This window comes from Danio rerio, chromosome 4 (genome assembly GCF_052040795.2).
Source record: "Danio rerio strain M-AB ecotype USA chromosome 4, GRCz13ab, whole genome shotgun sequence".
NCBI classification, from domain to species: Eukaryota; Metazoa; Chordata; class Actinopteri; order Cypriniformes; family Danionidae; genus Danio; species Danio rerio.
Window position 1 is genome coordinate 69955760 of NC_141024.2, and position 23093 is coordinate 69978852.

Genomic DNA, 23093 nt, shown 5'->3' on the forward strand with positions numbered 1-23093 from the left:
TTTTATTTTATCTTCATGTATGTTTTATTTACATTTATAACCACTATACATCCCAACGAATAAGATAAGAGGAAATGTAATTTAACAGCAGTGCCGAGAAGCCTCTCTGCTGACACTAATACCACCAGAGCTGCAAACGAACTAAATCCATGGTGCTGTGTTTGTCTCAGGACAATAAAAAGGAGCTTGAGTGACCATACCTACCCGACTCGCAGCATTCTTCAGCATCCCAGGGCTAACACACAGTCACACTTTTAAACATTATACCGCTGAACCACCAGGGGGCGCCCCTTACTCCTAAAAGTGAAGTGCAGTTCAGGAGACTTATGCTGCGTTCACACCAGACGCGGAACGTGCGTCAAGCATGAGTGATTTACATGTTAAGTCAATGCAAACGCGCGAATAGACATCCTGCGGCGCGATACGTGCGAATGTCGCGGCGGGAATGGCGCGATACGCGCGAGGCGAATTGATCGTTTTGCACGTATGACCGGCTTAACGAGCGTTTTGCGCTAATCTCTCGAATTCCAAAATCTGAACTTCAGCGGACATTCGCGCCGCGTTAACCAATCAGAAGCTTGCTCTTGTGGGGTCGTGATTGTGATGTAGAACCAGTTGATGGTGTCCCAGGGGAAATCCTCCAGGCGACACCGACAACAAGTCATCAAACTGGGGCTTGGCTCAGTCAGAAGCACCGTTGAAAGCCTCCGTGATCCAGGTTCAGTTTCTGGAGGAGTTTATGAGCTCACAGAGCTGGATGCACCTCTGAAAGCATGTAGTGGACTCAGACACGGTCCTAAACGTATCGACGCTGTTTTTCAGCCTTCATAAAGCACGTAAACACTGTTATTTTCTCAATAAAGTCCATGTTAGCCTTTTAGCAACGAAGCTACAGTCACCGGGAAGACATACATCACGCGAATCCGCGTCTGTTCTGAAGTAAATTTGACACGCGAATGAAGCGGATTTGACGCGCGAATGAAGCGAGTAAACTCAAATGTTCACGCGGCTATTTATGCGTGAATAGCGCGATTTATCGGCGCGTTCCGCGTCTGGTGTGAACACAGCATTAGGATTTCATTTTATTGAGACTTGAAAGCACTTTTAAATTAATATAAAAACAGCGGCTTTCATCTCTACATTACAGCCATGCATTGTTGCGCTTCCTATGCCACCCTCAAATCAGATAACTCACATTGACTATCAGATGCGCTCCACAGAGATAAAGAGACGCCATTTTGTGCATGTGTCATAGTTTAGGTTTTGGGTGTTAAATAGACAAATACATGTAATAATATGTAAACATGTCCATCTGGGTGTTTTATTTTTATATATCGTCTTAAATAAGCATTACGCAGTTATAGATCTGTGCATTTTTAAATTCACCAACTAAATACATTGGAAAAAATATTGTTCATATTGCTGAGAGTCAAAGTTCAGAGGTGGCATAATGAACTGTCCCCCCCCCTGTTGAAACATGTGTTCAGTCTTGTTCAGCTCGTCTGGATCTGATGTCATAAATCAGAACGACAACAGCTGCTGAAGCAGCCACGCCCACCAGCGCTGCGGCGACCAATCGGATCACAGCTTCCACAGTCTGACAACCTCTCACTAAGGGATAAACACATGAAACTTGGATCAGCTTTGGGGATAAATGCTAACATCATCTTGAATAACCACTAATATGAGCGCAGATTCACCTGAACAGAGCTGACTGGCGTCCAGATGTTGAGTCTGGGCAGAGAAGGAGTTGTTGAGCACACAGCTGTAGGTGTTTTCATCCTGATAATCCACCGCCAGAGGCAGAGAGAGACTGCTGCTGAAGTCGGACACGCTGATGCTGGATAATAAACGGTTTCCTTTAAACCAGGAGAGAGTCACGGAGCTCACGTTCACCGCTGAACACAGCACTGAACTATACTGTGATGAAGATGGAGGACACTGACTGAAGATGACAGGAACTGGCAGACAAGCTGGAAAACATAGGACAATAAAGAGAGGTGAGTATGAATGAAGATGCTGAGGAAAACACATTTACAAAAACAAGATGAGTGTGTGTCTAATAGAGAAAGTTAACAAATTAAAGATTTAATAGTTTATATACTGGCATTTTTAACAACCACAGAGAGTCGGGACCTTGGTTTAAAGTCTCATTCGAAAGACGGCGCTCACTGAGCAATATAGAGCCCTTGTCACTATACTGGGGCATAAGGTCCCACACAGACTGCAGGTTGGGCGCCTCCTGCTGGTCTCACTAACACCACTTCCAACAGCAACCTAGCTTTCCCATGTGGTCTCCCATCCAGCTACTGACTGGGCACAGCCTTGCTTAGCTTCAGGGGGCGACCATGAGAGAGTTACAGAGTAGAGATCTGCGCGGGACTAAATTTTGAATCCCGCTCCCGCACGCACCCGCCAGGTTTTAGCCTGAACCCGACCGCTCCCGCTTAAATTCAGCATTTGTTGTCCCGCTGCCCGCCCCGTTTTCTACCCGCCGCGCCCGATCCCGCTAAAGAGCGGGGGGAGAACAAAACCGAAAACCACCCAGCTATACAGAGTCCAGACAGCCTATAACAAGCTGTCTGTATAAACACACACACACATAAGCACCAAGCACACACACACAGACAAAGCTCTCGCTCTCATTTGCGCGCACTAACACACACACACACATAAGCACCAAGCACACACACAGGCAAAGCTCTCTCTCTCTCATTCGCGCACACACACACACCTCTCATGTGCGTGTGCGCACACATACACACACACAGCAACAAACAAGCTAAACACAGCATCTCGCTATTTCATTTACACACATATATACGCGTGCTCGTTCGGGAGTTGGGAGCTATATTGCTAGACAGCCCGCACCCGTCCCAAATTAAACCCATTACCGACCGCTCCCGCGATTTATTCGGAAATTTATTCCCACGCAGCAGAAATCTGGTCGGGTCCCGCGGGCCTCTATTACAGGGCTAGCTGCCAGCAATTGTGATGTAATAATACACACCTTTTGTGTGTGTGTGTTTATTTGGATTGGATAAATCCACAGCTGAGGGTCAACCACTTGAAGTAACTACAATTGAAAAAAGCGCACGTTGCATAAGGATTTAAAGGTAACAATAAAAATCAATGAAACCTATCACAGGCCTCCATTACCGCTCTTTTTTTTTTCTCCATCAAATTTTTCTTTTATTTTGTATTTTTTGAACACAGAAAAACATGCCATAGACAATCAGCATAAAACAAAACGTGTAGATAAACATATGTAAACCAATATACAAGTTGTTAAATAATAGTATTAATAATAGCGTCAGCCATGACAACAATATTGTCAGTAAGAAGGAAAAACTGAATGACAAGGAGATACTAACGCAAATAAAAATGACAAATGAAAAAATTAATACATTTACATATATACATACATACATGCACACACACACACACATATATATATATATATATATATATATATATATATATATATATATATATATATATATATATATATACAGGGCTCGAAATTAACCTTTTTGCTTGGTAGCACCGGTGCTCCTAACTTAAAAAATTTAGGCGCATCAGCCAAAATGTAGTCGCACCCACCAATTATGAGCACCGTTACTACAAGCTTTATACAAACATATTGGTTGTATTTGAAATCAACACTAATCAAACTAACAAGCAAAAAAAAAAAACATATATAACGTTATATGCAAGCGTGAGGAAAAAATGTCTCAACAAAATCCCGTTATCACAAGAAAATAGATTTTTATAACATAACTGAGTGACCAAAGCATACGCGGAGCGCTCACCGGCCCTGCACGCACTGCTTGAATTAACGTGTTAACGGTATAACTAGTAAGATGTGTCATTATTTGTAACTGTAGATGCCATGGTTTCTAAAACAAAATCTGTCAAGTGTTATGTTATCTTCATTCTCATCTTCAGCGCTTTACAATTTTTCGCGGTAGTAGCTCTCTGTCATCCCAAGCCAGAAGGCGCTGAGTGATTGACAGCTGATATTAACCAATCATTCGCGTTCAGTGCTAGAGCAGTGGTGGGCCAATAAGAAGAGCGCGATGGCGGGGCAAGCATTACGGACTTGGATTTGTTTACTGCAGCAAGTTGACATGACAACTGTTTTAAACCATTCCCGAGCGCTGCGTTTCGCGTTTCAAGTGCAGACAAAGAGCTGCATTCTGCGTGAATGTCTCCCGAATCAGCGCATGTGCTGAACATTTTGCAGTAAAAATTGGTCGCACACTACAATTTTAAACACTCGCAGAAATGCTCCCAAATATATTTCAAGGTCGCATAGATAAAATTTCGGGTGCATATGCGACCAAAATAGTTGCAATTTCGAACCCTGATATATGTATATATATATACATATATATATATGTATGTATATATATATATATATATATATATATATATATATATATATATATACATACACATACATACGCATATACACATACATACAAATACACACAGATATACATACATACACACACACACACACATATATCCATATACATACGCACACATACATACATATAAATAAAACAAATTTCCAAACCAAAATGTTAATAAGCCAAATCTGTACTTAGGGTTAAGTAAGGTTAAAATTAAGCCGATCAAAAATAAACAATTAAATAAAACAATGGTGATATACACATAGTGATAGGTATTAAAACTGTGCTGAAAAAGGTCTACGACAATGAAAGTTATTAGAATTAGAGTTACTATAAAAAAAGGGGGGGGGAAGGGGGAAAATAAAAATAAATAAAATAAAGATAATTAAATAATATAATATTAAAACAAATTGATAATAAATGATGAAAAAAAAAAGGGGGGGGGGGGGGTACTGGAGCCAGAAGTTCATGCTTTTTGATGTCTCATTGATTCAAGTTAGTAAACCTTTAAGTCTGTCCAAAGTTTGCGCCCAAAGTCTGATGGGGTCCTCTCTTGCACCGTGGCTGCGAGCAGTGAACATTTCCATATAAACAATGTCAATAAAAGTATGAATCCAAAAATGATGATTAAGAGAATGAGGGGCTTCCATCTTGTCGCAACTATTTTCAAGCCAGCTAAAAACACTCGCTTTTGAGTTTTATTAAGTCGGATGCCAGAAAAATCATTTAAGATGAAAATAGAGGGGGCGAGAGGGATTGAAGCGTTTAGTAGAATTACCGCTCTCTTTATAATATGCAGATTTGTCAGATTTTAAGATCTTTTTGTTCATTATTGTACTTACTTAAATTATTGTTAATTTACACGCTGTATTGGTGATGTTGATCCTCAGTTGATTTTTGGTAACGTAAAATAAATTAAACCTTGAGAATCAAAACATTGGTTTTGTTTCTATCAAAGATAGATTTCAGGCAACAGGGTTCAGACACATGTTTACTACTATAATCTCCATGACTTTTCCAAACCTTTCAGGTAAATATTAATGACCTAATGTTTCATGTAATCTCTATGTCACAGTCAGCAACAATCCAGGCTTGTAGATCGCTGGGAATTGTTTTTTTTCACCCTACCATATGGACTACAGATCCTGTGATGCACCTCTCACACACCTGTTCCGTTGTTCCATTGAATACACGCACACTTTTGGACTGAGTCTTGTTCACCGTATAGGTTGTTTTCAATCAGGTGGTTCTGATGACGCACGAAATTCAGATGGAGGGCAGCAAGTTAAAAAATGAATGGGAATTCAAACCATATTTTAAAGGAGATATAAATAGAAAATAAGCACATCCCTGCTGAAAAATCCAGCTTAAACCAGCCTAGGCTGGTTGGCTGGTTTTAGCTGGTCGACCAGGCTGGTTTTAGAGGGGTTTTGGCCACTTCCAGGCTGGTTTCCAGCTATTTCCAGCCTGGTCTTAGCTGGTCAGGCTGGGAGATGAGCCTAGCCAAGCTGGGAGTCCAGCCAAAACCAGCTATGTCCAGCTTAAACCAGGCTGGTCAAGCTGGTTTTAGATGGATTTGGCTGGTTATTTTCCAGCCTGACCAGCTAAGACCAGGCTGGAAATGGCTGGAAACCAGCCTGGAAATGGCCAAAACCCCTCTAAAACCAGCCTGGTCAACCAGCTAAAACCAGCCTAGGCTGGTTTAAGCTGGATTTTTCAGCAGGGATATGTTGGGCATGATCCTTATATCATAAAGAGTTTTCCACAAAGCTGAATTATATTTGACACAGTGGTGTCAAGAACCACCTCTCACTCAACATCAGCAAAACCAAGGAGCTGGTGGTGGATTTCAGGAGAGAGAACACACTCCCATCACCATCAACAGGACCCCGGTTAAGAGGGTCAGCACTTTCAAGTTTCTTGGAGTCCACATCGCTGAGGATCTGACATGGACTGTTCACAAAGACGCAGTGCTGAGGAAGGCACAACAACGCCTCTCCTTCCTCAGGCGTCTCAGGAGGTTCGGAATGAGCCCCCACATCCTCCACTCGTTCAGCATCCTGACTGGCTGCATCACCACCTGCTATGGAAACAGCACCAGCAGCAATCGCAAAGGCCTACATAGGATTGTGCGAACTGCTGGACGCCTAGTAGGAGGTGACCTTCCCTCCCTCCAGGACATCTACACCAGGCGGTGCATGAGGAAAGCCAAGAGAATCATCAGCAACTCCTGCCACCCAAGCCATAGACTTTTCTCTCTGCTACCCTCAGGCAGACGGTTCCGCAGCAGTCACACACCAGCCGGCTGAAGGAACCTCAGACTATCAGACTGATGAATTGATTTGATTTGCCTGTCGAGGCGGTAGATACTGTCCAAGCTATTATGTCACATCGAAATTATGTGAAGTAATTCCAGTGTTTGGAAGCATACTACAGATAATTACTTGAACTAAACAAGTCGTAGTTGTAATTTTGCTGCTGTATGACACAACTGTAGTAACAGATTAAACCAGGAGCTGCTTCCTTGCTGTCTGTGTCTTCACAAAACCTATAAGAAGAGTACAAATTAGCCTTTAGCACTAACAGAATCGTACCTTAGTTGTTAGAGCCTTTTTTTTTTAAGTCCCAAATTTTTTCCTGGCCTGGAAAATACCATGTCAAAAAGTTTTCCAGGACTGTACAAACCCTGAAACAATCACTTGAAACAACCCGCTCAATTAGAATAGTTCAGAGAAACGTTCAAAAGCCCAAAATTGACCAGAATTTCACATCCATGACTGTATGTAGCAAATTAATTATAAGATAAAACTTCAGGCAACTGTAAACGTTGTAATAAACAATGGTGAACAAAGTTCACTTAGAGACTTGGGTAGTACAGATACCCTGATTAAGCATTAAAATGCTTGGCTTTTTTATTTACTAAACTTTAAACAGCAGACCTACAAACTGATGATGTTTATTTGGTAAAATGTCTCCTGCTCTGATAAGCACACTGATCATTGATAATAATGTGATCACTCTCGACCCCATTCATATATCTGTGCATGAAATCAGCTGTGGAGGGAAAACTAATTATTTTGGCAGATCATAAATGCTCATGAAATATTGTGTAAGCATCTTCTTCATCTTAAGATATGGTTTGAGGCCAACGGAATAAGATGTCCTGGCGACGACAGTTCACGAAAAGCCTACACTTTGGGGAAACCTATGATCATATGATGGGGTTCCCAGCATAAGAAATGGGATGCCTTAGATTATTTAGTTAATTTCTTTGTATTGAGTGGAAAAGTAATGTAATGCAGTCTAAAGATGAGAGAGAACAGATAAGCGAAGTAAAAGAAAACCCTCCCTTCCCTGGGTTTCTGTATAAATCATCTTTAAATGTAATTGGACATTTCTGTCTCTCGTTATTTGACAAAGCTTTAAACTGATATGTAACAGTGAACCGTCAACTGGAGTGAATCATTACTAGGGTCTCACTGTAAATGGATTATTTGAGTTACTGAATCATTTATTGGAGACTCACTCCATTCAAACATTTATTGGAGACTCACTCAATTCAAACTCAACTTAATAACTCAATGAACAGATCATTTAAATGGGTGAATCGCAAACTGGAGGCTCACTGAATGGATCATTTGAATTAGTGAATCATTTACTCAAGATTCACTCTGAATGGGTCATTTAAATTAGTGAATAATTTAATGGAGACTCACTCTGAACGGATCATTTGAATTTTTGAATCATTTACTGGGTACTCACTCTGAACAGATCATTTGAATTAGTGAATTGTTTACTAGAGTCCCACTCTTGGTGGATCATTTAAATTAATGAATCGTTTATTTAAGACTCATCCTGAATAGATCATTTGAATAAGTGAATCACTTGCTGTAGACTCACTCTGAAGGAATCGTTTGAAACTGATTCACTTTCTAGAGACTCCATCTGATTGCGTTATTCGAAGTAGGTAATGATTTACTGGAAACTCACTCCGAATGAATTATTTGAATTAGTGAATCATTTACTCAAGAATAACTATGAATTGATCATTTAAATTAGTGAATCATTTACTGAAAAATTGCTCTGAAGGGATCATTTGAATTAGTGAATCATTTACTGGAGACTCACTCTGAACAGATCATTTGAATTAGTGAATTGTTTACTAGAGACCCACTCTATGTGGATCATTTAAATTAGTGAATCGTTTATTTAAGACTCATCCTGAACACATCATTTACATTAGTGAATCACTTACTGTAGACTCACTCTGAAGGAATCGTTTAAAACTGATTCACTTACTGAAGACTCCATCTGAATGCGTTATTTGAAGTAGTTAATGATTTACTGGAGACTCACTCTGAATGGATCATTTGAATTAGTGAATCATTTACTGGAGACTCACTCTGAACAGATCATTTGAATTAGTGAATTGTTTACTTGAGTCCCACTCTTGGTGGATCATTTAAATTAATGAATCGTTTATTTAAGACTCATCCTGAACAGATCATTTGAATTAGTGAATCACTAACTGTAGACTCACTCTGAAGAAATCGTTTGAAACTGATTCACTTACTGGAGACTCCACCTGAATGCGTTATTCAAAGTAGTTAATGATTTACTGGAGACTCACTCTGAATGAATCACTTGAATTAGTGAATCATTTACTCAAGATTAACTATAAATTGATCATTTAAATTAGTGAATCATTTACTGAAAAATTGCTCTGAAGGGATCATTTGATTAGTGAATCATTTACTGGAGACTCACTCTGAACAGATCATTTGAATTAGTGAATTGTTTACTAGAATCCCACTCTTGGTGGATCATTTAAATTAGTGAATCGTTTATTTAAGACTCATCCTGAATGCATAATTTGAATAAGTAATTCATTATTGGAGGCTCACTATGTATGAATCATTTGAATTAGTGAATCATTTACTGAAGACTCACTCTGAATGAATCATTTGAATTAGTGAATTGTTTACTGTAGACTTGCTCAGTGGATCGTTAACTGAAGACTCACTCTCAATGGATCATTTAAATTAATTAATCATTTACTGGAGACTCCTGAATGCATAACTTGAATCAGTGAATCATTACTGGAGACTCACTATGTATGAATCATTTGAATTAGTGAATCATTTACTGGAGACTCACTCTGAATGAATCATTTGAATTAGTGAATTTTTTACTGGAGACTCACTCTGAACTGATCATTTGAATTAGTGAATCGTTTACTGGAGACTCCCTCTGAACAAATCATTTAAATTAGTGAATCATTTACTGGAGATTTTCTCTGAATGGATCATTTGAATTAGTGAATCATTTCCTGGAGACTCACTATAAATGGATCATTTAAATTTTAAACTGATTTGTTTACTGGAGACTCACTCTGGATGGATCATTTGAATCAGTGAGTTGTTGATTCATTAGTGTTGACTCAACAATTGCAGTGAGGTAAATAATACTTTCCAGCACTATTAATGAATAAAAAAGAGTCTCACCATAGACACTGAGGACGAAGATCTTCTTGATGTTGTTGATCGCTAGCAGATAAACTCCAGTGTGCACAGTTGTGGTGCCGGTGATGGTCAGAGATCCACTCTGCTGATCCACGTTCAGTCTGTCAGTGAAAATCCCTTGGAGAGCATCATATACAGTCACATCTTGAGTCGTTCCGTTGATTTGAGCTATTCGATTCTTTCCAAAGCTCCACACAATCAGATCATTCTTCCTCAATTCAGTGTCAGTGTGTAGAGACACAGATTCCCCCTCCATCACGGACACTGGCTTCATCTCGCCTTTCTCAGCCAAATCACCTGAAGAAGAAACAGAGTTTGTCACAGATGAAGAAACCCTTTGTGGTGGAGTGGGGTGTGCGATGTATTTGCGATTTCCGGGAGATTATCATTTGTTTGTGGGCATCTGCATATAGGATATGCATAGAGACTCCCTGTATAGGTGGTCTAGAGACAGTTCCCTTTGTCTTCATGATTGGTTTGTGCTTTGACATGCAATGTCAACCCTGGGACCTTATATAGACAGCTGTATGCCTTTTCAAATCATGTCCAACTGAATTGAGCACAGGTGAACTCCACTGAAGCTGCTGAAACATCTCATGAATGATGAGTGGAAACTGAATGTACCTGAGCTCAATTTAGAGCTTCACGCTAAAGGCTGTGAATACTGATGTGCATGTGATTTTTCAGCTTTTTTATTTTTAATAAATTGGCAACCATTTCTTTCTTCACATTGTCATTATGGGGTATTGTGTGTAGAGTTTTGAGGAAATAAATGAGTTTAATCCATTTTGAAATAAGGCTGTAACATAGAAAATGTGGAAAAAGAGAAGCGCTAACAATACTTTCCGAATGCACTGTATGTAGTGGGCCGTTCTGGCCCAAAATGCCAGGGCCCATTTTTAATAGTATTATAATAGTATTTTATAATCTAGCTCCTGTTTATCTAACCAACCTTCTGTCTCGCTACAATCCAACTCGCTCCTTAAGATCTCAAAACTTAGGGCTTTGAGTAGTACCTAGAATAGCAAAGTCAAGTAAAGGAGGTCGAGCCTTCTTATTTATGGCTCCTGAACTCTGGAATAGCCTTCCTGATAATGTCCAGGGCTCAGACACACTCTCCCAATTCAAAACTAGATTCAAGACCTATCTGTTTAGTAAAGCATACACTCAGTGCTTCACTTAGCGGTATGATACATGAATGTGCTCCTTATATGTTTCTGCATCTCATTTATATTCACTATGAACAGCAGCTACGCTAATTATTCTCTTTATTCTCTATTTCCACATGCGGAAACTCATCCCGCGGCCCTCAGACTATGCAGCGCCACTGATTCGATCCAAGACCAGCGACGAGATGATCCCAAGGTTTCGATAATCCTGGACCAGGCCGTATCTTGAGCAGCTGCTGTGGTGGTCATGGAGGAGTGGAGAGCATAAGACTGATTCCTGTGACGCTTCGGGGACAGATGAGTCTTCGCTGAGGTCCAGCCTCAGGCGCCTAGACTGCAGCTCTGCACAAGACGTTTGGTCGTGCCCAACTTAGCCTGGTTTCTCTTGAGGTTTTTTAATTCTTCACTTTCGCCAATTGATGAAGTTTTTTCCTCGCCGCTGTCGCCACTGGCTTGTATGGTTCGGGATCTGTAGAGCTGCGCATCGATGGATTTGCTCTTCACTGTTTGGCCTCTCAGTAGTGATTATTAAACCACACTGAACTGAGCTGAAATGAACTTAAACACTGAACTACACTGTTTCAATATACTATAATCTTCTGTTTGAAGCTGCTTTGACACAGTTTGCATTGTAAAAGCGCTATAAAAATAAAGGTGTATTGAATTATTTATTTAGCGTAAAATGTAATATAAAGGCTTAACTCGGTTAATTAGAATAACCAGTTTTTATTAAACTCAGCAAGTTTATAGATAACCAGTAGTTTGTTCTGTAAAATAATTATTGAAAAATAATCATTTCTTAAGGGGGTTATTTCATTCATTCATTTTTTTGCTGGCTTAGTCCCTTTGTTAATCCGGGGTCGCCACAGCGGAATGAACCGCCAACCTGTCCAGCACCTTTTTACGCAGCGCATGCCCTCCCAGCCGCAACCCATCTCTGGTAAACCTCCAAACACACATACACCCATACTCATACACTACGGACAATTTAGCCTACCCAATTCACCTGTTTGGACTGTGGGGGAAACAGGAGCACCTGGAGGAACCTCACGCGAATGCAGGGAGAACATGCAGACTCCACACAGAAACGCCAACTGAGCCGAGGCTCGAGCCAGCGACCTTCTTGCTGTGAGACGGCAGCACTACCTACTGCGCCACTGCATCGCCTCGGGGTTATTTCATAAACTGCTTTTATTCCAGCTAACTTTGCAAGTACATGTCAACTAACCCTAACCCCAACCTAACAGTCTACTTATAATCTACTGAGAATTAGTTGAAATGTAGATAAAATGTAACTTAAAGTTACAAGTCACTATGGTGAAAAATCTACTTTTCAAGCTGTTTGGACAGACGTGTGTAGGTATAGGCTGCGTCCGAAACCGCATACTTCCATACTATATAGTACGCAAAAATCAGTACGCGAGCCGAGTAGTATGTCTGAATTTATAGAATTTGAAAATCGGTAAGCGAGAAATACCCGGATGACTTACTTCTTCCGGCGAGATTCTGGAGTGCGCATCCCATGCATGCTGCGCTATCCCATGATGTAGTCGAATTCATAAATGAGAGTAAAGCGACCCAATTGACGCAGGTAGGTCAAGTGACCATGACAAAATGGCGAATGTAGTACATCCGAATTCCATTCATACTTTTCAAGTTCATACTTTATAGAACGTACTTTTCTAACGGCCGAGTAGTACGAGTAGTTTAAATTCAAATGCAGTACCTACTGAGTAGTAGGCGTTTTCGGACGCACCCATAGTGTATAGACCATCATATTGGGGTGATATAAACACACTCAGTCCTTATTTTTTGCAATTAAACAACATAAAAATTGTGGACCAATTGGAGCGATTTTTAGATTGACCACAACTTGACGTAGGAGTGCGAACCCCCCACCCAGCAATATTGATTGACAGTTGCGCATTACCACATTCTCAGTTTGTTGTTTCACGTCCGCCATTTTCAGCGTGAGTCAAAGCGAAGTCACCAAAGGAACACCCTTGCTCTATTTTTAGATGGAAGGCTCATTGGGCTCAACACGAGATCAACATTCACCACATGTTCGCACAGCACCATGCGTTTTAGAATTCTAAATATAGGTTTCTTTGGGGGTACACACATCGGCGCCACAATTGGCGGATGTCCCTGTCATCCAGCCACGACTCAGGACACTGTTCATATTTCTGCAGCGCCCCAGAGCGCCATCTGAATAGTTTAATTTTAAATAGCATGCGAATGTGCGCGTCTGGTGTGCCGAGTCGCTGCTCTGAGGGGAGCAATTATAGACTCAGTCAAAGTTAATTCAGTGTACATGGTTATTAGTCTCGGTGTATAAGCTTGGAACATTAAATTAGCATACAGTTGGCTGTAAAACTATACAAAGACACAGAGGATTTTGTAGTCTCTGCTTGATCTGTGTCCGAGTCGTACATGTATGGCTGAATGCTCGTCCTCTTATGCTGTGTTCACACCAGAGACAGAAGGAGCGTCAAGCGCGAGTGATTAACATGTCAAGTCAATAGATAGATATCGAATAGATATCCTGCAGCGCGAAAGGCGCAGTGTGAATGGCGTAGCGCGAATTAAGCGTTTTGCGCGTTTGACGGGTGTTTCGCGCAAATGCTCGAGTTCAAAAATCTGAACTTTAGCGGACATTTGCTCTGCGTTAACCAATCAGGAGCTTGCTCTTGTGAGTTTATGAGCTCACAGAGCTGGATGCACCTCTGAAAGGATCTAGTGGACTCAGACACGTCCCTAAACGTATCAACACTGTTTTTCAGTCTTCATAAAGCACATAAACACTGTTATTTTCTCAATGAAATCCATGTTAGCCATTTAGCAACGAAGCTAGAGTCATAGGCAGACAGAAGCCCTGACCATCACGTGAATCAGTGTCTGTTCTGAAGTGAATTTGACGCGCGAATGAGGCGGGTTTGACGCCCGAATGAAGTGAGCAAACTCAAACGTTCACACGGCTACTTACGCGCGAATATCGCGATTTATCCATGCGTAAACAGCATCACTCATGTTGCTTCTCTCTGTCTGCCTGTCTGTTGCCATACACAAAGCGGGAGCTCCTGGCTCCGTCCCCTTGGTAAATTGAGCGGGAAGTCGAAACTAATTTTCATGTGAAGCAACACACCCTTAAAACAGCGAGCTGTATACACACCCCCAAAATAAATTTTTTTAACACATTATAATAAAAGAAAAATGGGTTTTGAATCTAAACTGGCACACTCAGAAGAACCATAATATTAATATTAAATTTTAAGGGGTAAACTACGTCCCACTTATATTCAATAAAGTTTGACCAAAAATAAAAACAAAACCCTGCAGAGTTAATAGTTTTGTCTTTAACTGTACAAAAACTGAACAACAACAAAAAAACATTGCATCATATGAACCTAATAATAAAGAAATCACTTAATTAAATATTATTAAAAAACAAAATAGTAATAACAGTCACACAGAAGCAAAACAAGATAGTGTCTGTGGGTTACTATTCGCTTTAAAAATATGATTAAAATATGAAACTCACCATAAACTACGAGAATGAAAAACGTCCTCCTATTTCCGCTCTGTAGTTGGTAACGTCCGGCGTGTTCAGTCCTGGTGTTCGTGATGGTCAGACATCCGGTTTGATGATCCACCTTCACGCTGCCTCTGAATCTTCCATCGTAATCTTCGTTCACAGTCAGACTGCTCTCGGTGACGTTGATTTGAACTATTAAGGTGTTTTCAGGTCCAAACCTCCACAGGATCAAATCGTTGTTCCTCATTTCTCTGTCAGCGTGTAAAGTGACCGAGTCTCCCTCCAACACTGACACCAAACTCAGCTCGTCTGTTACGCCAAACACCCCTGGTCAAAAAATACAGAGATTGACTTGTTTATAGTTCAATACTTTACAAAATAATACTTTAGCTAGGGATGACCCGATCAAGTTTTTTTTTGCCCTCGAGTCTCAGTCATTTGATTTTGAGTATCTGCCGATACCAAAACCAGATCCGATACTTCTATGATACATTAAAAAAATGAAGAGTGAAGAAACAGATCCAGGATGTTCCTTATTTTTTATTTAATTCACCTTATTTTAACATTCTACCGAATAAATTCTTCACTTTTTAGACTTTAGTGCAACAGTAAATATAAAAAATTCTACGTTAAAAACAAACAGCACCTCTACTTAAAATATCCGGCAGACAATCGCAGATTTGCTATGGCAATGTTGTTGTCGACAACTTTATAACACCTCCAGATCGCAGACATACTCGCGTCTTCCGCTTCAAGCTGCTTCCGTGTTCTACTTTGCCGGCATTTAACCAATAGCGTCTCTGCAACACAGTGATGTCATGCCACACGTTGCTGTTTCCGTGTGAAGTCAAAGAGGTCTAACTTTGTGCCACCGCATGACTATAGATGTGTTAAAAAATAATGAGAATATGTATATACAGTTGAAGTCAGAATTATTAGCCCCCCTTAATTATTAGACCCCGTTTATTTTTTCCCCCAATTTCTTTTTAACGGAGAGCAGATTTTTTTAACACATTTCTAAATATAACAGTTTTAATAACTCATCTCTAATAACTGATTTATTTATCTTTGACATGATGACAGTAAATAATATTTGACTAGATATTTTTGAGACACTTCTATACAGCTTAAAGTGACATTTAAAGGCTTAACTAGGTTAATTAGGTTAACCAGGCAGGTTAGGGGAATTAGGCAAGTTATTGTATAATGATGGTTTGTTCTGAAGACAGTCGAGAAAAGAATTCGCTTAAAGGGGCTAATAATTTTGACCTTAAAATGGTTCATAAAAAAATTCAAAACTGCTTTTATTGTAGGCGAAATAAAACAAATAAGACTTTCTCTAGAAGAAATATTAATCTATTAAAATATTATCAGACATACTGTGAAAATTTCCTTGCTCTGTTAAACAACATTTGGGAAATATTTAAAAAAAGTAGAAAATCAAAGAGGGGGGGGGCCCCAATAATTCTGACTTCTACTGTAGTCAATATATATATATATATATATATATATATATATATATATATATATATATATATACACATATATATAGTAACGACAGGGAGTGACACCAACAACAGAAGTTTGGATCCACGTGCAGGTTTATTAGAATTGTCAGGCAAGCAGTGGTCAATACCGGCAAACAGATGTATGAGGGCAATCCAGAGTCGAAGTCAAAACAACAGGCAGTTGGTCAGAGGCAGGCAGCAAAAAGCATTAAATAAATAAACAAGGCAAAGGATCAAAAACACGGCAAAGACAGACAAAGGAAACGCGTTGTAATGTAACTGTGACAGATAACAAGACTCGGCAACATGTGTGTGGAAAAGAGGGGTTTAAATAGTCCAAATAATCATTGTGTGGGTGGTTACAGCTGTGAGAGTTCAGTCTATGACAAGGTTCAGGTGGTGAATGCAATCAAGTTAGGTGAATGAGCATGGGTGTCAGGGAGAAGTGCATGTATGAAAACGTAGTCCAGGAAAAGTGTAGTTCTAAGTGTGTGTGTGTTTACCAGCGACATCTGGTGACATATATATATATATATATATATATATATATATATATATATATATATATATATATATATATATATATATATATATATATGCTTTAGTTTAAATTATTTTTTAACAGATTATATCAGGCCTAAAATTAACCGTGTGCACGTGATCATCCTTTCATTATCCACACGGTATGTTTTTATCTGCTCTCTTTTACTTACAGTTATTTTTTGTTAATATAGTTTAATTATAATTAATTTTTTTACAATAGCATTACTTTAACAGGAGATTAACTTCACGTTTATTTATTTTTTTTAAAAGAATTGTTTTGTTAAATTAAAAAGTGCATCTATACCCCGATCGTTTGCCTGTTTTTAGAACATTTAAAATTTGTGGCTAAGAAATACATACACATATATATACAAATATATATATAATTTTTTTTTTTTAGGCCAGAGATACATTTGGTAAATCCTTAATTTTGAGTCCTGAAAAGTCATAAGAAATACAAATTGATTGCAATGCGACACAACCCATGTGCTTATGCACATTAAGCAAGCTCATACACAACATACACAAACAGCGAAATGAATGAGGAGGCATGTCGACAAAATCTAAATCAAGTCATTTTAGCATATCAAGGTCAAATTTATGTGTGGCTAGTGAAAATGGTGAGTGGCTACTAACGTTGGACATCTACATACATACATACATACATACATACATATATATATATATATATATAGAGAGAGAGAGAGAGAGAGAGAGAGAGATTTAATATTTAAGTCCTGATCGAGAGGTGACATGCGATTCCAATGAAGTCTGAAACCACGTAATTGGGCCCAATTCCCAACATCCCTAACTTTTATAAATCTCAAACTAGATGTTAATGTAAAGTATATCTCACTTTACCTATGAAAAAAGTAAAAACATACCATTTTACTACAGTAAATAGCAGTGTTGGGCAAGCTACTTGAAAAATGTAGTGAGTTAAGCTAGCTACTCTACTTAAAATGTAGCTTAACTACACTAAAAGCTCCCCCCTGGGAAATGTAGCAAGCTAAGCTAAAAGCTACTTGGCAAAAGTAGCTTAGCTACATCTAAGCTATTTTTGCAATTTTTATTTTTAAAATCGTAGCAACTTAAATCCAAGTCAATCATATCTTAGAGATCAATAAAACTGCCTATGAAACATGAGGCAGAACAGTTCAGTTCAGTTATTTACTGTAATTAATATGCTGTACTAAACAGAAACACATTATAGTATATAACAGCTAAAACAAAAAAATCCAACAAAAGCAGATGTTACACATTAAAAAAAATTATAGTAATTTATAGTAAAGAGAAATATTTTGACATAAGCATTATGCATATTATATATATATATATATATATATATATATATATATATATATATATATATTTACAATTCTTTATTACTAAATTACACTACATAATGCAGTCGTTTATAGTAGTACTTACTATAAATTACTAAAGTATTTTTGAGCACAGCATCAGAAATCAAGTTATTGCATCTTAACATGTACTTCTCGAGGTTTGGTCACGAGGAATTCTGCTTCAGAAATAACTCTTCTCCCTCAGTCATCTTTCCATCAAGCAAGTTTCTCGTTTTAGCCTATTTTGGTTGGCGACGTCACTGACCAGAAGGGGCAGTAATGCACCAAAACATTTGCTGTCAACCACCGTAAAACAGGAAGAAGAAGAAACTTTCTAGCTATCATTCAGGCTGCGTCCGAAACGCCTACTTCTCAGTAGGTACTGCATTTGAATTTAAACGTACTACTCGACCGTTAGAAAAGTACGTTCTATACAGTATGAATGTGAAAAGTATGAATGGAATTCGGACGTACTACATCCACCATTTTGACATGGTCACGTGACCTACCTGTGTCATTAGCTTAACTCCCATTCATGAATTCGCTCGCGGGGTATAATGGGATAGCGCAGCGTGCATGGGATGCGTACTCCAGAATCTCGCTGAAGGTAGTAAGTCATCCGGGTACTTCCCGCATACTGTTTTTCGAATTCTATAAATTCAGACATACTACTCGGCTCGCATACTGATTTTAGCGGACTGTATAGTATGGAAGTATGCGGTTTCGGACGCAGCCATGGATTTACTTTCATCGCCTTGAAAACGGCCTCCAACTCTGTGAATGTCGGTGCCGTCACTTATTCATCCGCGATTGGTAAATGTAGCTTTGTGAACGCTACTGCGCTACTTGACTAATAAAATAGCTTCGCTACTGAAAAGCTATTTGATTTAGAAAGTAGCGACGCTACCGCCACGCTACTGAGAAATGTAGCTAAGCTAGTAGCGTCACTACAACGACGCTACTGCCCAACACTGGTAAATAGTAACGGTGTCGAAATTTACGCTCAATTTCGATTATCGAATCAAAAAATAGAATCGTCGATGCTGCCACGCCCCCATGTCACGTCAGCTTGACTTGCCAAGCGGGAAAAAAACAGGCTTGTTGAAGTGCTTGTTAAACTGCAGAAGCAGGAGACCCGTCGACAGAACTTAAACCCTCTCCTCTTTCAATGAAGTCGCCGGTGTGGAAGCATTTTGGATTTCCAGTGAGTTATGTTGACAACGTTCGTGTTGTCGACAAAAAAAAACAAAAACACACAGTTTGCAAGCTCCGCTATGTACGTATTAGGGTTGGGCCGATAGACGATGGGCGCATTGCGATCCTTCACCCCACCCCCGTTGCACCTGTTGGTTTTGCATCTTTTTTACCGACGCCATTATAACGACACAGATCACTGCCTATTCACGAGTCCCGCAGAAAAAAGTGATTGACAAGTGGTAATTATGTGTGTAACTTACCTTTGTTCATTTACTGTATGATTTGTTTATTGGTAAAACAAAGACCATGCAGGTCAGGTAGTTTAAACGGTAGGCTACAAATTATTAATACGTTAATAATTAATTATTTATAATCGAAAATCGAATCGAACCGTGACTTTATAATCGAAAATGTAATCGAATCGAGGATTTGGAGGATCGTGACAGCCAGAGTAAATAGTTTGAAGTCGAAACACAACAAGTTTTAAAGTTAAAGAAATAAATAAAATAATAATAAAGTGATAAAAGCAATTGTAAAACTCACCAAATAGACAGCACAAACTGAACCAAACCGTCCCAAACATTTTCTCCAATGTTTTCAGTCCACAGAAGACAAACTCATAACAGTGTCACTGATGTGAGACCTGGCAAATAGTAAAAAATAAACTGCGTTGGTATGTGTGATCATTGCCGATTTCCAGTTCTGTTTTTTTTTTTTTTTCTTCCGATTTCATAACCTCTCAGTTACCACATTGGGCTTCAGTCAACCACAACTTCCTATTCAGAGGCGATGTGTTTAGTTTTATTTACAGAAATTAAGATGTTACTGATTCAGGTCATGTGAGTGTCTGCAAATAGTGTTCAAGTACTTATTAAACTTCATTGTTTCTCCTCTCAAATGCAGATCACGGTGGGGTTTTTTATGGGCCCACTTTATATTAAGTGGATTTAATTAAATTTAATTCGAGCATGATTTTTGTAGCAATTTTATAGCAATTCAGTTTTATATTGCACAATGTAGATGTGTAAAACAACTCAGTACAGGGAAACACCCACACACTAATACACTACAGCCAATTTAGTTCATCCAATTCACCTATAGTGCATGTGTTTGGACTGTGAGGGAAACCGGAGCACCCAGAGGAAACTCACTCCCATGCAAACTCCACAAAGAAATGCTAACTGGCTCGAACCAGCAGGCCACATTGCCGCCTACATTGTGCTTTTATCTTAAAAATGGTCTGCATGGAAAAATGACCTTTATAACTACACTGCCCAGCTAGCAGAATTCACGCGGCTCAAATCCGGCTGACACCGGACACTTTTATCCAGCCCACATACCGCATGGTATGATGGCAGTTGGTCGGTCTGCTCCTGTCTGCCAGATCTGGGCCACAATTAATCCATAGCAATATGACATATCAGCCTGAATTCAACCAAATGAACCAGAACTGACCCTATTCGGGGCCACAATTTGCTTCTATTCTGGCCCAGATACGCCCCACACCAGACACTTACATCTCGACCACATTAGGCTCACATTCAGGCTGGAAACAAGCCTGGAAATGGCCAAAACCACTCTAAAACCAGGCTGGTCAACCAGCCTAGGCTGGTTTAAGCTGAATTTTTCAGCAGGGAAAAGACAGTGTTTAAATTCCCAGGAGGAGCTGAGGAACAAATATGTGTTTTGTATCCTTGGGTAATCTTGGAGGTCCATCTTAAGGGTTCGATGTTTCAGTTGTTGAGCCAAGAGTCTTATTTAATGACTCCTTAAACGTATCATGGTTGTTTTAAATGGCATAAACAATAATGTAAATGACCGTGTTCTAGACCAAGGCGCTTCTGAATACACAAGACAGTGTGCAAATGGTACCTTTTTATAAATAATAATTTAGTAAAAGATTGTTATGGTGGCGCAGTGAGTAGCGCTGTCACCTCAGAACAAGAAGGGTGCTGGTTCGAGCCCGTGGCTGGGTCATTTCTGTATGGAGTTTGCATGTTCTCCCTGTGTTTGCAGGGGTTTTGTTTGGGAGTCACGGGAACGTTGTGCACCTTGCTGTATATCTCATCAGCGAAGAGAAAGTAACACAAATGTATCATTGCGCCACCCTCCGAGTGACCCAAAGGTCCGTTCTAAATGGGTAGTGAAAATAACAGGGGATATCAGACTTCATTTTAAGCTAAGTTAAAGGAAATGGCACTAGTTAGCTAACGTTTTCTTTCCCAAACACACATTTTAGATGTCATTTATCAAACCATAGTTAATTAACTGATAACTAAAGCTGCGGTCACACGGGAGTTTGAGTTTGCGAAATTCTGTCATACGGCTCTGCAAAAAGGGGCGGGATTAAACAAGATTATTAGACATTAAAAAAACGCGAGCGAATGCACCATGTTTTACATTTCTGTCCAGAGAGGTCATGCTTCGATCCTCGATTGGTCTCTCGCAGTCAAGTAATGCGATTTGGCAGGTCAGAGTTCACCAACCTTGAACTTTGCACCGCAGCAACCTGCGAAACTTAACGCATGACCCTGCGTTTGGGGTCTGACGCATTCCCGTGCGTATGAATGGAAGTCAATGGGAGGAAAAGCCCAGTGTGACTGCAGCTAAATTCGAGAGTAGCACGTGATATGATTGACCGCAGCTGGTCTGTCATCTACAATCATTAGTTAGCCAATCAGATTAATCCAAACTCTAAACTATTACTCCCTTATCTTGGTTTTCCGAAGAAACCCCCAGTCCACCCCTTTTTTTCTTTACCACGGGGAGCTCTCGAGAACCACCTGATCTCATACTCCCCTTACACGCTCTTTCGACCAGGCAGGAGCCCTGGGCTCAATTATCTCCGAGCTCAACAATATCTAAGTGTGAACTCTTGAAATTAGACTTGTCACGATACTGAATTTAAAAAAACGTCCATTTCTTGTTAACATTTAAGAGCTGTTGGGTTTGTTCTTAAACAGCTCTGATTTTCATAGTATTCACCAGTGCTCAACGGAAAGGACTGTGATTGGTCTTGAAGGTCATTAGTTTACTGCTCTTTACCGAGTGCCAACACAGACGAATGATCCGCTGATGAACTGACTGATATTCACAGCTTTAAAATGCTCCCGTGTCCAAGAATCGGCGTTTGCGCTTGGTGAAGAGATTTAACTGATGACCTTCACGGCTAATCCCAGTCATTTCTGTTGAAACCTCGTGAATACTAAGGCAAATCAGTGCTGTTTAGGAACACACTCAATGACTCTTAAATGTTAGCGAGAAATTAACATTTTAAAAATTTCAGCACCGGGACAACACAAGGGTGTGCTACAGAGATCACTCACCGGGGTACAGTACATGGGCTGAAGCAGGGAAGTGTCCCCACTGGGTTTACCTGGTGCCATGAACTGAAGACTAGGAGGATTACTCTTAAAAAGCTTGTTATTTAGTTTGATGCCTAAGATCCCTGCTGAAAAATCCAGCTTAAACCAGCCTAAGCTGGTTGGCTGGTTTTAGCTGGTCGACCAGGCTGGTTTAAGAGGGGTTTTGGCCACTTCCAGGCTGGTTTCCAGCCTTGTCTTAGCTGGTAAGGCTGGGAGATGACCAGCTTAAACCAGCTTGACCAGCCTAGCCAAGCTGGGAGTCCAACCAAAACCAGCTATATCCAGCTTAAACCAGGCTGGTCAAGCTGGTTTTAGCTGGATTTGGCTGGTAATTTTTCAGCCTTACCAGCTAAGACCAGGCTGGAAATGGCTGGAAACCAGCCTGAAAATGGCCAAAACCCCTCTAAAACCAGCCTGGTCGACCAGCTAAAACCAGCCAACCAGCCTAGGCTGGTTTAAGCTGGATTTTTCAGCAGGGATGCTTTTAATT

General features: G+C 39.9%; 2 protein-coding genes across 4 annotated transcripts in view; one reads left to right on the forward strand and one right to left on the reverse strand.

Moving 5' to 3' along the window:
- si:ch73-170d6.3 lies at positions 1-22258 on the reverse strand. 3 transcript variants are annotated; one of them, XR_015942611.1, is made up of 6 exons: positions 19782-22258; positions 14651-14971; positions 9923-10237; positions 1701-1973; positions 953-1611; positions 1-512 (listed from the first exon to the last, which is right to left on the reverse strand). XR_015942611.1 is itself a non-coding variant. In XM_087250328.2 (5 exons), exons 1-5 carry the CDS (start codon positions 19819-19821, stop codon positions 1484-1486), a joined length of 1077 nt encoding a protein of 358 aa, XP_087106454.1. In that variant the 5' UTR covers positions 19822-22258; the 3' UTR covers positions 1-1483. The 3 variants fall into 3 exon arrangements, 1 of the variants encoding a protein (XP_087106454.1); XR_015942612.1 differs by having other exon boundaries at positions 918-1611; XM_087250328.2 differs by having other exon boundaries at positions 1-1611.
- zgc:152938 overlaps positions 1-23093 on the forward strand; it is a 422541-nt gene that overhangs the window by 67481 nt on the left and 331967 nt on the right. The gene's annotated exons all lie outside the window — the stretch shown is intronic.